A 14,371-nucleotide genomic window follows, 5' to 3' on the forward strand; every position below is an offset into this window, starting at 1 on the left:
GCAGGTGGCAGCATAGCGTAATAAATCCCACATAAAATGTGGCATTGGAATTGATTAGAATTGCAATTCCAAATTTTTGGATTGGGTATTCTGAGCTATCAGCACTGGTTGATTAGGATTAAGCCTGCAACATCACATATGTTGGAACCATTGTACTCTGACTATTAATTAATGTTTTATAAAAATAGATCTTATGAGCCAAAGATTGCCCTGAGGAACATTACACTATGTGCAGGTAATTCTCGGTGGATTAAATTAGCAGGCAGATAATTTGGTGACTTGTTTTGTTCAGTTCTATTTGGAACCCCAAATTATGCTGAGCTTTTGCAACAAAAAAATGTTTGATCTGCCTTGTCCAGTCTCATGCCCTCCAGATGTGTTGAGGATACAGTTCCCCATACCACCGCCTATGCTAGCTAGGAATTGCAGTCTATCATGTAGAGGTCATCTAGAAATTTCCTCACATTTCGCTGAAGGAACCAGAGTAATATATTCAATATATCTTCTTCTGTGTTCCAAGAGAGTAGAATTAAGCTTGAGAGAAAAATAACACAATAACAGGAACCTCTGGAGAATGTGTATGTGTGTATATGTGTCTATGTGCATATTTATCTCTCAGAGGTTATCACATTTAAATGTAAAGCATGTCCATAACATTCTGGTCTAAATTGCTCACGTGATTGATCCTTCTAATTGCTGTTTGGCTTTTACCGTATTAGTTATTTGTGACTATCCATTCTGTATCAATAGATTGAGCAAATCTAGTCATTAACATACATATTAATTTGTATAAAAATTAACTTGAACATCTCTAGTAGCGATTTAGTTTTGATATTATCCTACAAGGTCATTACTTAGCTTATCTATTTTGAAATATAATTGTGATAGCAGGCTTTCAAGGTACTTATCATGGATTACATAGCCTCCTTTAATCACTCTTTTATAAACTCAATTAAGATGGGCAAAGCATTGTGAAAAGATGGATCTTTTCTCATTAAGCTATGTTTATGCCATGATTAGGGACATTGGAATTCCTGTAAGATTAATTTAAATAACCTGAAGTTTTATTCTTATTTAAATTGATCCCAAACTGCCCGTATTGATGCTGTAAATGTATGCAACTCACAGCCAAGCACATATTTCATGCTGGCACAGTGAATAGAAAACACTCTGAGAGGCAGCGTTGTAGGACACACTTCCCCTGTCTGGTACTATCCAAATGTACAGGTAATCCTCATCTTATGACCACAATTGGGTCCAGAAAATTCACCATTAAGTGAGGCACCATGTGACCGCACTCAATTTTATGACATTTTTATCATGGTCATTAAGTGAATCATTGTGGTCGTTAAGCAGGACTTCACTTGACTGTGACATGCAACTTTCCCTACCAGCTTCCCAATTAATTTTACTTTTGGAAGCTGACTGGGAAGGCCCCTGTCAATGACCCACATGACTGCAGGACAACGCGGCCGTTGTAAGTGAGAGCTGGTTGCCAAGCACCAGGATCGCAATCACCTGAGCACAACACTGCAATGGTCGTAAGGGTGAAGACTGGTCATAAGTCACTTTTTCCAGAGCCATCGTAACTTCAAATGGTCGCTAAACGAATGGACATAAGTTGAGAACTATCTGTAATGGGCCTACAGTACTCAGGGTTTCCAGCTGGTCTTGGCCCCATCTTAAACAATAGAGAATTTTCAGTTTGGAGTTCCACTGCTACAACATATCTAAATAACTTCTTTATGGTATATAAAGTTATATAGTATAGATAAATGAAAAAATCAAATAAATGAAATTGTTGAGTGAAATAGATTTGGGAATCTGTTATAGTTCATGTAAATGATTTTGATGATAGCAAAGTTAATTTTAATATTTTCCCTCCCCGTTCTCTATTATTTCTTTTTTAAAATCCTGTCTACATGCCATTCTTTTAAAAAGTCAAGGTTTTTCAGTGAATTGCAGTATATTAAATAAATAATAATAATAGCGAACATGCTGTCACAATATTAATTTGATAGTATAATCCATTTCCTACTTTGGAGCTGCATCAACTTCCTATAGATAATTTGACTTCCCTTTAATTGGGTGCTATGAAAACACCAAAATATATACTAAAAGCTACGATACACCAAAATATTTCAGTGAGATCAGTGAAGATCCAAGACAACTTGAAGAAAACGCTTAAGCTTAAAATTACAAACTGCATACCTTTTAAGGAGGCATTTATTCAATTACTGTATCCTAAAAATACAGAAAAATACATAAAAAAAGAGAAAAACACAATCGATCCCTCCCACACATACTTTATAAATGTATTTTACAAAATGGAACACAAATGGAAACCATCCTATAATAGAAGATAATGCAACATTGTGCAATTTAAAAGTTGTTCAGATTCGGCAAAAGATACTCATGTACAATCAATCTAAAATGACAGACTCCCTTAAATACGTTCTTTTGACTTAGTTAGACTGCAATTCTGGCTTCATTTCCCTAGAGGTCAACCAGTGAATGTAGCAGGTCTTCAATTGAAGTAAATATGCTTTGGAGGGTGTTCTTAATCTTCTAGATTAAAGTAATTGTATCTGTAATTGGACAGCAGAAGGGCCTCTTTCAAACATAATAAGCAGTTTTATGTCTTCTTGTGTTGTTTGTCTTGTAAATTTTGTCTTGCTGCTAGCTAGCTTTAACTATAACTGTTGAAATATACTTGTCTTATTTAAACAGAATAATGGGCAGAATGGAGTGGTTGGAAAGAAAAAGAGAACAAAAGGAAAAAAGAGCCGAGGTAGCATGTCAGGTACCTCTACTGATGCTCTTTCTGCTGTGTTTTCTTCTCTTGTTCCCCCTCGTGATTTCTTCAAGCCGACAGCTTCTCCAGCACCTTCAGCCGACATGGCTCCCATCAGTTCTGGGTCTTCTACTTGGACTTCCTCAGGCCTCCCCTTTTCTTTTGTCTCCATGGCAACGGGGATGGGGCCTTCCTCTAGTGGGAGCCAGGCTACAGTGGCTTCCGTGGTCACTAGCACCTTATTGGCCGGTCTAGGATTTAGTAGCAGTGGTATTTCTTCTTTCCCTAGTACGGTGTGGCCAACCCGGCTCCCGACCTCTGCCTCGACTAATAAACAGTCGGCCAGGCCAGTGGTGGCTACCACCGAGGCATTGTCTTCTTCAGCACCAGACAGCGATTCTGCTCTCACAAAAGACAATGAAGGAGCTGAGGATGGAGAGAAAGATGAAAAAAGTGAAAGCGAGGATGGCGAAAGAGAGCATGAAGAAGAGAGAGAAAAGGATTCAGAGAAAAAAGAGAAAAGTGATGTGACCGAAGCTGCTGAAACACAGGATAATAGTGAAGCTACAAATACCACTCTTTCTCCCAACAGAACTATGGAGGAGGGAGGAAATGAAACTATATCTGATCATGAGCAAAGCCAAAATATTGTACCAACAGGTAGGACTCCTGAAAGAGGAGAAGGAGTTACAGGAATAGACACTGAGTTCAATACAGTCAGTTCCACCCAAGTGCCGACACTATTCATTAATGAACAATATACTGGTGAGATTCCAAGAAGACCAGAAACAGCATCAACGTCTTTACCAAAAGATAACAGATTTATTACCATTTATCCAGGTGAGTTGTTTTGGTGGAAGTGGGTTGGATTGTTTTCAAATCATTAAAACACAATTAACAAAATTAACACCAATGCTTTTCAACTGTTCTCAGTTGGGGGTTCATATTCTAATTACACTAATTAGAAATATAGATACCCTGTTGATATTTTGTAATAGAACCTAATTTCGATACTGTATTCCAAAGTTCATTTTTATTTCGCATATCCACTGATCAAGATAAAGAGTCAATAATAATAATAATAAAGGTTGCACGTACTTATTTGCTGGTCAAAAAACTTTGAAGCTTGGTATGCTTCTTCAGTTTCTCCTAGTTACTTATTTACTGTATGTAGCTTAAACCTTCTCTCATTTCAGGTTTGCACTTGAATGTATTGTGTCATGGATATGGCATTATTTCTGTAGGATTCAAAAATTCTTTTCAGAAAACAGAATTTGTTTTAGTAATTTCTCTTACTACTGAATAATAGTCTTAATCATTTAGACTTACAATGGATAACATATTGCCATTAAAAAAACAATAATAATATTTAAAAATTGGAACAATAGTACAGTTGTCCCAAAAAATCAGATGCTACTAAAGGAGAAAAGACCATCCTTTGAATAATAGAATCGTGAAGTTCTGATTAAATTGATTTATGACTAATCAGCCCTATGCACAGCTCAACTAATGGTTAGTGTTATCTTGGCATTAGATAAGGTCAACAGAATTCAAGACAGGTTGAATGTAGTCTGTTTGTGGCTACATAGAGACTCTAGGCTGATTCCTCTTTTGACTCCTCCCCAAGGTTCCGCCCCCCCCCCTATAATTAGATGGACAAGTAGACTGGTAAACTGTGAGGGTGCATTAAAGGGGATGCTAGCTAGATATAGCTAGATTAGAATAAATGAAAACTTATAATTAAAAGAGACAAGACTTCCAAATAGACAGGAAGATTATTGGACCACCACATTGGAAGAGGGAGGCACATTCATGAATAAATAAGTACACATTCCAGTAGAGAGAAATTCCCTGAGAGAGGGCTCCAGCCCAAGTCCAAAAGCTTGGAAGACTAAATCTCTGGTCCCTGTAACCGACCCAGATTAAATCTTGCAGCATAAAGGAATTTTTAACGTTCATCTAAACAAGGAACTGTATTGGAGAGAGGTTTAACACTTGAGCTATTCTTCTTGGGTGGTGAATTGTAAGAAATTTTGCTTTTCAAAATAGGTTTGGAAGGATGTTCATGGATTTGAAGAAGGGCAAATCAAGGAGACCAAATTTTCTTCTAAAAACGTTGGGTATGAAAATGACAAATGGACTCTGGCATTGAAGCCCCTTCTTCTGAGTCTTGCTCAAAGACACACACATCCCTTTAACCCCAGATAAAATCAAATAATTTGATCAATCTGACGGGAATGCTTGGCTAATTATTAAAAGCCAAAGGTGGATATGGTTAGTAAATACATGATTCCAGGAAAGAGTTTCTATAGTTTTGATTCTGTAGAGCAGAGCATGCTGATTTCTTAGTAATAATTTACTAAAGGCATACTTGAGGATTTATGGATGAAATGGCAGCAAGCCAGAATATATGAAAGAAGTATATGTGCACTCAAATTACAACCCATTTTTTGTCGCTCTGCATGCAAGTTGTAATGAATGTAAGCAAAATTTGCATCACCACTGATGAACCTGCAGAGGGCATAGCAGATTGTTTTGTAATGAACTAATTGCTGCTCCTGGGAAAGATTGAGGACAAAAGAAGAACGGGACGACAGAATGAGGTGGCTGGATGGAGTCACTGAAGCAATAGGCGTGAGCTTAAATGGACTCCAGAGGATGGTAAAGGACAGGAAGGCCTGGAGGAACGTTGCCCATGGGGTCGCGATGGGACGGACAGCACTTTGCAACTAACAAAAATTGCTACCCCCTCCCCTCCCTCCCTTCTTGTTAGAGTTTCTGCTTATAGCTGGAAAAATACAAGCTATTTGTTGACATTTTAGATCAGGTTTCTCCAAAGTGATCAACGGTGACCCTCCAGATCAGTAGGACTATCCCAAGTAGTCAATTATGTTGTTGTTATTATTACTATTATTAGTTAAAATAGTATGTGTTGAATAATTTTCATATGATAAATGTTTGGTGGAGTAATGAACTATCTGAAATTCACCTTCATTTGTATCTGAAATTTCATGAAGGAGTCGATGAGTTGAAGAGTTTGGGCGGTCCTGTTTTTGAATGGTTGAGAATGAGATTCATAAATTTTGAGTAGTGCCCTAGCCCTAATTAATAATTACACGGAAGGCACATTGTTGTCACTGCTCCCAAAGACATTGGCATATTTACCATCCTGAGTTTAAGACGATAGTGTTGTGTCTCGCCCAATCTCACCACAGCCGGGGCCTGCTTATCTGCTTCCGAACACGGAGGAATGTTCTAGTATGCCTCCCGGCCCCAGCCCTGGCTCCATGCCCAGACAGGCTGAAGAGGAGGAAATATCTCCAGCCCCCAGCTCTGGCTCCATGCCCAGGCAAACGGGGCAACTAGACCCCTCCCCCTCCTCCACCGCATGTGAGCCTGAGGGAGGTCTATTGCCAACAGCTGCCGACTGAGTGACCCTCGTGTCAGAAGACTTGATAGGCGGAGGCAACAGAAGGAAGGGAGGGGCAGGCCTGGATAAGTGCTGAGTCATGGAGCCACACCCCATGGCCTATATAAAGGATCTGCTTTCTGGCATTCTCTGAGTCAGGCAAAGTCTAAACATATCTTGCTGAAGTCACTTTCTGATCTCCTGCCTGCCCTGAGGACTTTGCTAGGACTTTAGCAGAGCTGCAGAGGCACGCCTGATTCGGATTTCCCTGACCCGGCCGTCAGCGGAGGAGTGGGACACGACAGATAGCCTGCAAAAAGAAAGAAGATGAGAGTGGGGGAAGCACGCAGGAAAATGTAGTGTCCAGATTAGCACGGGTACATGGTGAAAACCTCATCTTTCTATTTTGATTTAATACAGAGTATTTTAAACAGTGCCTGACATAGAGCCCTTTGCAATCTGGTTGTCCTTATGAAAAACTATCACTGTCTTATCACCCTTATTTTGTTTTATTTATTTATATCCCATCTTTATTATTTTAAGTAATAAGTAATTCAAGGCAGCAAACAACATAACCTTCTTTCCTTCTCCACAACAACAATGTGAGATGAGTTGGGCTGAGAGAGAGTAGCCGTCCCAAAGTCACCCAACCATCTCTCATGCCTAAGGCGGGACTAGAATTTATAGTCTTCTGGTAATTGGCCCAAATCCACCCAATTGGCTTTCATGCCTAAAATGGGACTAGAATTCATAGTCTCCTGACTTCTACCCTGGTGCCTTAAACACTGTACTAAACATGTTCTTCAGGGTTTTTTTTGAAGACTGCTAAATCTTTAAATTTTAGGATCTGCGGTTACAAAAGTTATATTTTCCCCCACCATCAATTACTTACAAAGCAATGGATTTCAGTGTATCCATCAGATAGCGATGGGCTTTCACATTGAATGTCTAGGACAGGGGTCTCAAACTCGATTTCATTGAGGGCCGCATCACGGTTGTGTTTGACCTTAGGGGGCTGGGGTGAGCGTGGCCAGGATGGGCGTGGCCAGCTTAATAACACTCGTGTCAGAGATGCCTGTGGTGGCCTGAGCACTCTGCTAGAGAAAATGGGCTCCCAGGCTCTGTTTTCGACTGTGACGGCCTCCTGCAACCCTCTGCCAGGGAAAACAGAGCTCGGGCGGGCCGCCCACATCCCTCCCCGAGCTCTGTTTTTGCTGGCAGAGGCATCACAGGCTGGTCCTTCATTGTTTCCAGGGTGGCCCCACATGCCAGAGCTAAGCACCCTGCAAGGCGGGTCCGGCCGCCAAGTCTTGAGTTTCACACCCCTGGTCAAGGATCTAGTCTACTCAGATGTCAGTATAGTATTTAAAATACCGCAGTACGGTATTTAAAATAAGCTGGAGTTTGTGCAAAAAACTTTGGAGATAACCTCATTAGGATAATTAAGCATCTGTGCATGGAGGGGGTCCCCCTCTTCCTCCATATGTGGCAAGATTTATTAAGTTATCATTTCTTGTCATTCTTGAATATTTTTGCAGTGCAGCTTGTAGATGCCAGTTTGCATGTAGGTAAACAAAAGAATCAGACCAGATTTTGCTGGCAGACTGTGTACACATAATATGACACTACAAAGGGGGAAAACGGGATGCCAGGCGAAACAGGAAAAACATACTAAGGTGTACAGGGAAACGAGAGCCATACTCAATAGGCAACAGCTTATTTTATTGCTTCCTTTCATACTACAGAATTGTATGGCATACTGCAGCATAATACTACAGTAGTAGAGGAGTATTAACTTTAAAATATCTCAGATTAAATTGAATGGTTTCTGCTGTGATGGAAACCACCGGATTTTGATCTGTGTCTATTTCACTGTTTATTAATTAGGACATCGAATATCATCTTTGAAGAGGATTCTTTGTGGAAAAATTGGATTTACTTGGCCATATTTTGGATACTAGCAATCTCTCCTTTAAGGCCTTTTGTCTGTCTTTATTCCCATTGAATTAAGCTTGGTTTTGGGGTAACCAGGTATGATTGAGGGAAGTTTTTATTCAAGGAAATCTTTTCATGATGATTTTCTGCATTGAACAAGTGCTCTCCTAAGGGCCATATGGATGGGGAATAAATTCATGTTTGACTCTGTGAGGGTTAGGTTAACATGATTAGCTAATCTCCTTTTGATCTTTGTTTATAATGCTAGGGATCTTTAATGTTCTTGGATAATTATCCAAGTTGGGGAAAACTATTGAGTCCAGTTTTCTTAGGGATCTAATTGCCATCGAAAAGTTTACCAATTTCATTTGGCTGACAAACTGTTGCCAATGTTGATGGGTAAGCAGAGGGTTGGACTAGAAGACCTCCAAGGTCCCTTCCAACTCTGTTATTCTGTTTCTGTTTCTGGTTATGTTAGGTAGAATGCTCTTGAGGCGTAAACTCTGTCTCTCTGTGCGTATGTGTATGTGTTTGTGCGTCTACACATACACACAAACGTATATTCATTCTCCTCCATTCTTTTCCTGGGATGAATTCCAAGCCAGCAAAAGGCAAACTGAATTAATGTAGCAGTGACATATGCCATCAAAAAGTGTTTGCATTCCTTAGCAAAACTCTAGTTTCCTCACCCTTTAAAAAATGGGCAAGTTTACAAAAAAAAACACCACATACAGGATGTTTTTGCTTTAAAGTTGCCTTTATTTAAAAATTGAAAATTAAAAGGGCTAGGCTTTTATTACTGTGTAAAGTTGTTGGGATGCAGAGAAGTAGAAACATGCAAGCTTTTCTATATATTCTACACATTAAAAAAAAAACAATATACAACAGGACACTTTTTTAGAGGTATGTCAGTGATGGATGCATGTTGGGAGCAACTTCTCCAGGAATTTTTTAATACACTTTGTTATAATATCTCCATGCTTGCTAAAATACTTCAGATTTCAAAACAAAACAAAACCATTGTCACCCTGTCAACCGTCCAGTTGGAGAATCCAGAAAAAGAAACTCCTGGGACATTTTTTTACCAAGAGTATAAACTTTACTGAATAAACCACATTGGCCCAGAAGAAGCAAAACCAGCTCTGAGTTTCCCGCTCAAAAGCAAGTATAGTTAATGCCCCCTTTCTCTACCGGCCACCCACAGTCTGTTATGTCCACTGATCACTTCTGCTCATTTTGTTACGGGAACTTGTCAGCCATCCTGGGACACCTGCTCGGTGTGTCCTTGAAATGGAAGCAAAGTCTCACGGGAACTGAGGCAAGCTTGGATGCCATTCCCCCAACCCTTGTATTCCATTTCACACACACACCCTCCCTTTCATTGCCAGGCTGTGAGCAAAGCAGAATGTAGATGAAAGTGGAAGTCAGTCTTGACACACCAATGCCCACCAATGTAAATGTCTTGTTAAGCTTCTCTCTGCCTTTCTTTCAAGAGACATGTTTGTGGTATGTGTATGTATAACCAGATAGGGATAGAAATATACCAAGAAAGAGTTAGTTTAAGTTTACTTTATTGTCATTGCACCTCGTACAACGAAATTTAATGCCATCTTCAGTGTACATCATACATGAGAAAACTATATATATATATATTAAAAAAACCACACATCCTTCACATTCTACACAACTGAATTGAAAACCTCTGATACTTACGTTTATATTATGTATGTTTGTCTTGTGTTGTGTCGTTGTAATAAAACCAATAAAAACTTTAAAAAAAAACCTCTGATACAGCATTAATATTGCACTATACAGTAGAATTCAACATACCGTATTTTTCGGAGTATAAGACACTCCGGACTATAAGACGCACCTACCTTTTTTGGTGAGGAAAACAAGAAAAAGAAATCTGCCTCTGCCTCCCAGCAATTTTGCCTCGTTACAGCAAGCAGCCAACAGCCTGGTTTAGATTCATTTTTGTTTTCAGCATAGCTTGATTAGCACAAGAAAAAAAAATCTGCTCCCAGCAATTTACTTCCTTGCAGCAAGCAGCACAGGACCGGGCAGCAATAGGCGATGGGAATCCCTGCAGCCTGAAACAGCTGAGAGTCGGGAGGCTGATCCAAGGGACAATCAATTTGTGCTAATTAGGCTGTGCTGAAGCTGAAATGGGCTCTTTCTTGCTGCTTGCTGCAAGGAGGTAAATTGCTGGGAGGCAGAGGCCAAAGGGGCAATGGGTGGGAGGGGCTACATTCAGTGTATAAGACACACCCAAATTTTCACCCCCTTTTAGATGGGAAAAAAGTGTGTCTTATATGCCAAAAAATATGGTAGTTGCTGCTCTGGGATAGAAGCTGTTTTTCAGCCTATTTATCCTTGTTTTTATTGTCCTGTAACGTCTGCCAGATGGCAGTAGTTCAAAAAAAGGGTGCTCAGCATTTCTAAATTACAATTGGAATATTTGGGGGTGCTCCATCTGGAATGCAGCAACTGTTCTCCACTCTTCTCAAAGATGAAGCTCTCACAACTGAGACCTATAGGCCAGGGACTCCACATCCAGGTGTAAAGGGAAGCATACACATGTACGCTCCACCGTATTTGCAGACGAACATCACACATGCATTTGAATGTAGCAGTGCTTCTGATTTTGCTGCTGATGCTGGAAATGGGTGACACGCTTTCTTGACATTTTGAAGGATAAGACACATAGAAATGGCAGTAAAAGGCCTCAAATTGGTTGGCTATCACTTTAAAGAACAATGAAAACATCTGTTAACAGCCTCTGAAACAGGGAGTCAGTGGCATTTCGCCCATCTAAAGAGACCATCTCTTGATTTGACACTATACACTATTACATTATTCCATCTTCTATTTTTTAAGGAAAGATAATGGAAAAAGTAGTTGGGCTACCTGAGATGGAGATTATTTTATTCCTTTTTATTCAGCATTTAATAGAGGCAATTCAGCTTTTCTGGTTCTATTAGACCTATCAGTGGCCTTTGATATCACTGCCCCTAGTATCCCTACTGAATCATCTGTGAAATGTGGACGATGGGCCATTGTAGTGGTTCCACTCCTTGACTGGGTGGTTCCAGTTAGAAAAATGAAAAATTTCAAACTCTTGACCACTGCTATATATGCTCCATAGAGTTTAACTCTTTCCACCATTTTTAACATTAATATGAATCTACTGGGGCAAGTTATGAATGGGTCAGTGTCGTCAATAATCAGTTACATATCTCTAATCCAGGTCAGGCAACAAATGCAATACTTACTTGATGTCCCAAGGCAGTAAGGGGACACATGGAACAAAACTAGTTAAAATTGAATCCCAGCAACATGGAGTTGCTATTGTCAAGCAACCATTTGGAGTCCTTTATACAGATTCTTAGTAGAGGGTCATTCCCTCTGAAAGCAGATATGCGATTTGAGGATTTCATGGATTTACAGACTCTATTAGATTGGCAGGTAGAGCAACCAGCCTTTTTCAGAACTAGCCTCTTCCTCCTAGAACAGTGTGTCTTAAAGAATGGTCCTTGTCCCGCTGACTTCTAAATATCTATCAGTTTTTGTCTTTCTCGGTGCAACAAAAAACTGGGCTTTTCAGCAAACATTTGTGGATTGAAATTTTTGGCATGAAGATATTTTAATTGTTTTACACCAGGTTTATTGAAGAGGTTTGCATTTATTGTTTTAAATTATTTACTGATATTAACTACCTGGAGTTTATGAAAGAGATCAGGACACAAACATTTTGTGTAAATAAATAAGTAGTTTTTAGCTACTAAGTATTAATATAGGGCTTGGTTGTCACCTAAAGTGAATCCAGGGGTTTAGGTGACATACATACATACAAACAAACAAATAAATGTCTTTAAAATGAGAGTCCCCTAAACTTAGTATTTTGTTTCCATCATATGGAATAGTCTAAGGCAGGGGTGAAATGTAAAATTTGTTACTACCGGTTCTGTGGGTGTGGCTTGGTGGGGGGGGGTAATGTGACTGGGTGGGCATGACCAACTTTTTTCTTTCTTTTTCTTTCTACTTTTAAAAGCATTTTTTCTACAACCTCTTTGGTCAAAGAGGTTGTAAAAAATGCTTTTAAAAGCCTCTGATGATCAATCAACTCAGCTGGGATCACCAAAGGAGCCTTTTAAAAGCATTTTTTAACAGCCTCTTCAGCTGTTTTTTAACATTTTTAACTGTTTGTTTTTTTAATTTTTTAACAGCCTCTTCAGCTGAAGAGGCTGTAGGAAAAATGCTTTTAAAGAGTTCTGGTGATCCCAGCTGAGTTGCCTGATTCCTTTAAAAGCAATTTTTTTACAGCCTCTTTGGCCGAAGAGGTTGTAGAAAAAATGCTTTTAAAGGGTTCTGACGATCCCAGCTGAGCTGCGAGATCATCAGAGGCTTTTTTTTTTTACTTTTAAAAGCATTTTTTCGGTGGTAGAAAAAATGCTTTTAAAAGTAAAAAAAAAACCTCTGATGATCGCGCAGCTCAGCTGGGCATGGGCGGGGAGCGGGGGGAGGGATTTTTGCTACCAGTTCTCCAAACCACCCGCTGCCATCGCTACTGGATCGGGTGATCCAGTCCGAACCAGGAGCATTTCACCCCTGGTCTAAGGCTATTTTCTAAGTTTAGAGACTTTATTCATTCTTAATCATTTAAATTCAGCTATTTAGCAGAAGGTAGAAAAATATTGAGTGGATCACGAATTTCCAACACACTTCTACTCATCCATATTTAAAACATATATTTTATTCTATTGAGTGAAATGAATGAATGAATGAATGTATTTATCACATTAAGACATTTGGAACATTTCAGATTTCAAGCTTGAATAGCAATGTTGCTACATTTTTATCATTCAAAAACCATAAAAGATTTATCATATGTTCATAAAATCATACTTTTTAAAACCTAAGTGCCTTAATTACTTAAAGCCTTAATCAAAATGATGGTATAAGCCAGCCGGAGTCACTTAGGTGGAATGGGCAGTATAGAAATTTAATAAATACATTTATGTGACCAGCTCACCCATGTCTGATATCTTCTATGTGTTTTAGAATCAAGTCACCTTGATCTCAGACATTGCAGCTAATAATAAGAGAATGTAGAGCAAAACATTTGGAGTGTATTATAGCATCTATTTCTGGTCTATTCTTCCTTAAGGTGTCTTCATATTTTTACCTGCTGGGATACTTAAGAAAATTATCAGTAATTAAGGTTTCAAGTTGTCTTGCTTTGGACCAGATGTTGTCTTCAGTTTGTGCAAATAAACAGAGTATATTACAAACACCAGTCTGTGCTACAGATGATAGACAGACCTTTGGGAATGACTAATGTAATTATAAAGTGAAGAAATTGTGAGCTAACTTGAATTATAGGAATAAAGGTAAAGATCACAGTAATGATATTTGGAAGACCCTTCACAATGGTTTGCCTACCATTCAACCCATAAAACATTACTTAATCCTTGAATCTGCAGGGCTTTTTCAGACATCACATCCTCCATTATTAGGTATTGTTTGCTAATGGCTAATATCTCTTTCATATCTCCTTCCATATTCTAGTCCTCCTCTCATCAAATCCTATTCTCCTGCATATTTTGTATTGCTTTATTGGCCATCTTTTTAAACATAGGGCATGTTGATAGCAGGAAATATGTGGATTCTGTTTGAAATTGTATTGCTGACAATGTAATTAGTACAAAAATCAGGTTTCCAGACTGGTGTCATAAAGTAAACTCTTTACTAGCACAACTGTTTTAATCTGAACTATTTATGCAAACTATCCTCTCTTCCACATTCATTGCTTATATGACTATGTTCAATATTTTCTTTGATTTTAACTTTACCAGAGTAATCATTCATTTTTATTTTAGGGACCTTCTAATAAGGTCCTAATAAGAAATACTTAACATTGCATTTAATTTCAGCCTGGATGATGATAATAAGGAGGATGATAAAGTTACTGATATCCTATGCTCTTTTTGTCTTGCCGACAATTGATAATCTCCTAGCACTGTCTTTTCTTCCCGGCTAACCTAGGACTTTTGGATAGCAGTCCCTAATAGATATGCTTCCTTCCATTGGCCAGGAGACAGTAAAACCATAGTCTTGCTTATCAAAGTTACTATGGTCATTGCAGTAATAGATTTCAAATCCCATCGCTACTGGTTTGTTCGATCCGGGGCGAACTTGTAGCAACCCACCACTGGGTCATTGTATTGAAG

At 39.0% G+C, this 14,371-nt stretch overlaps 1 protein-coding gene across 4 annotated transcripts in view; it reads left to right on the top strand.

Annotated features, from left to right (window-relative positions):
- The window catches only part of PTPRG (protein tyrosine phosphatase receptor type G), a 783,870-nt gene that overhangs the window by 678,457 nt on the left and 91,042 nt on the right, over window positions 1–14,371 (top strand). For 3 of the 4 annotated variants that reach the window (XM_058166065.1, XM_058166066.1, XM_058166068.1), the window contains one exon: window positions 2,731–3,634. In XM_058166065.1, the coding sequence (XP_058022048.1) occupies window positions 2,731–3,634 (904 nt within the window). The remainder of the gene's footprint in view (window positions 1–2,730; window positions 3,635–14,371) is intronic. The other variant, XM_058166067.1, reaches the window with a different exon arrangement.

This window comes from Ahaetulla prasina, chromosome 2, assembly GCF_028640845.1.
Source record: "Ahaetulla prasina isolate Xishuangbanna chromosome 2, ASM2864084v1, whole genome shotgun sequence".
Taxonomy (NCBI): domain Eukaryota; kingdom Metazoa; phylum Chordata; class Lepidosauria; order Squamata; family Colubridae; genus Ahaetulla; species Ahaetulla prasina.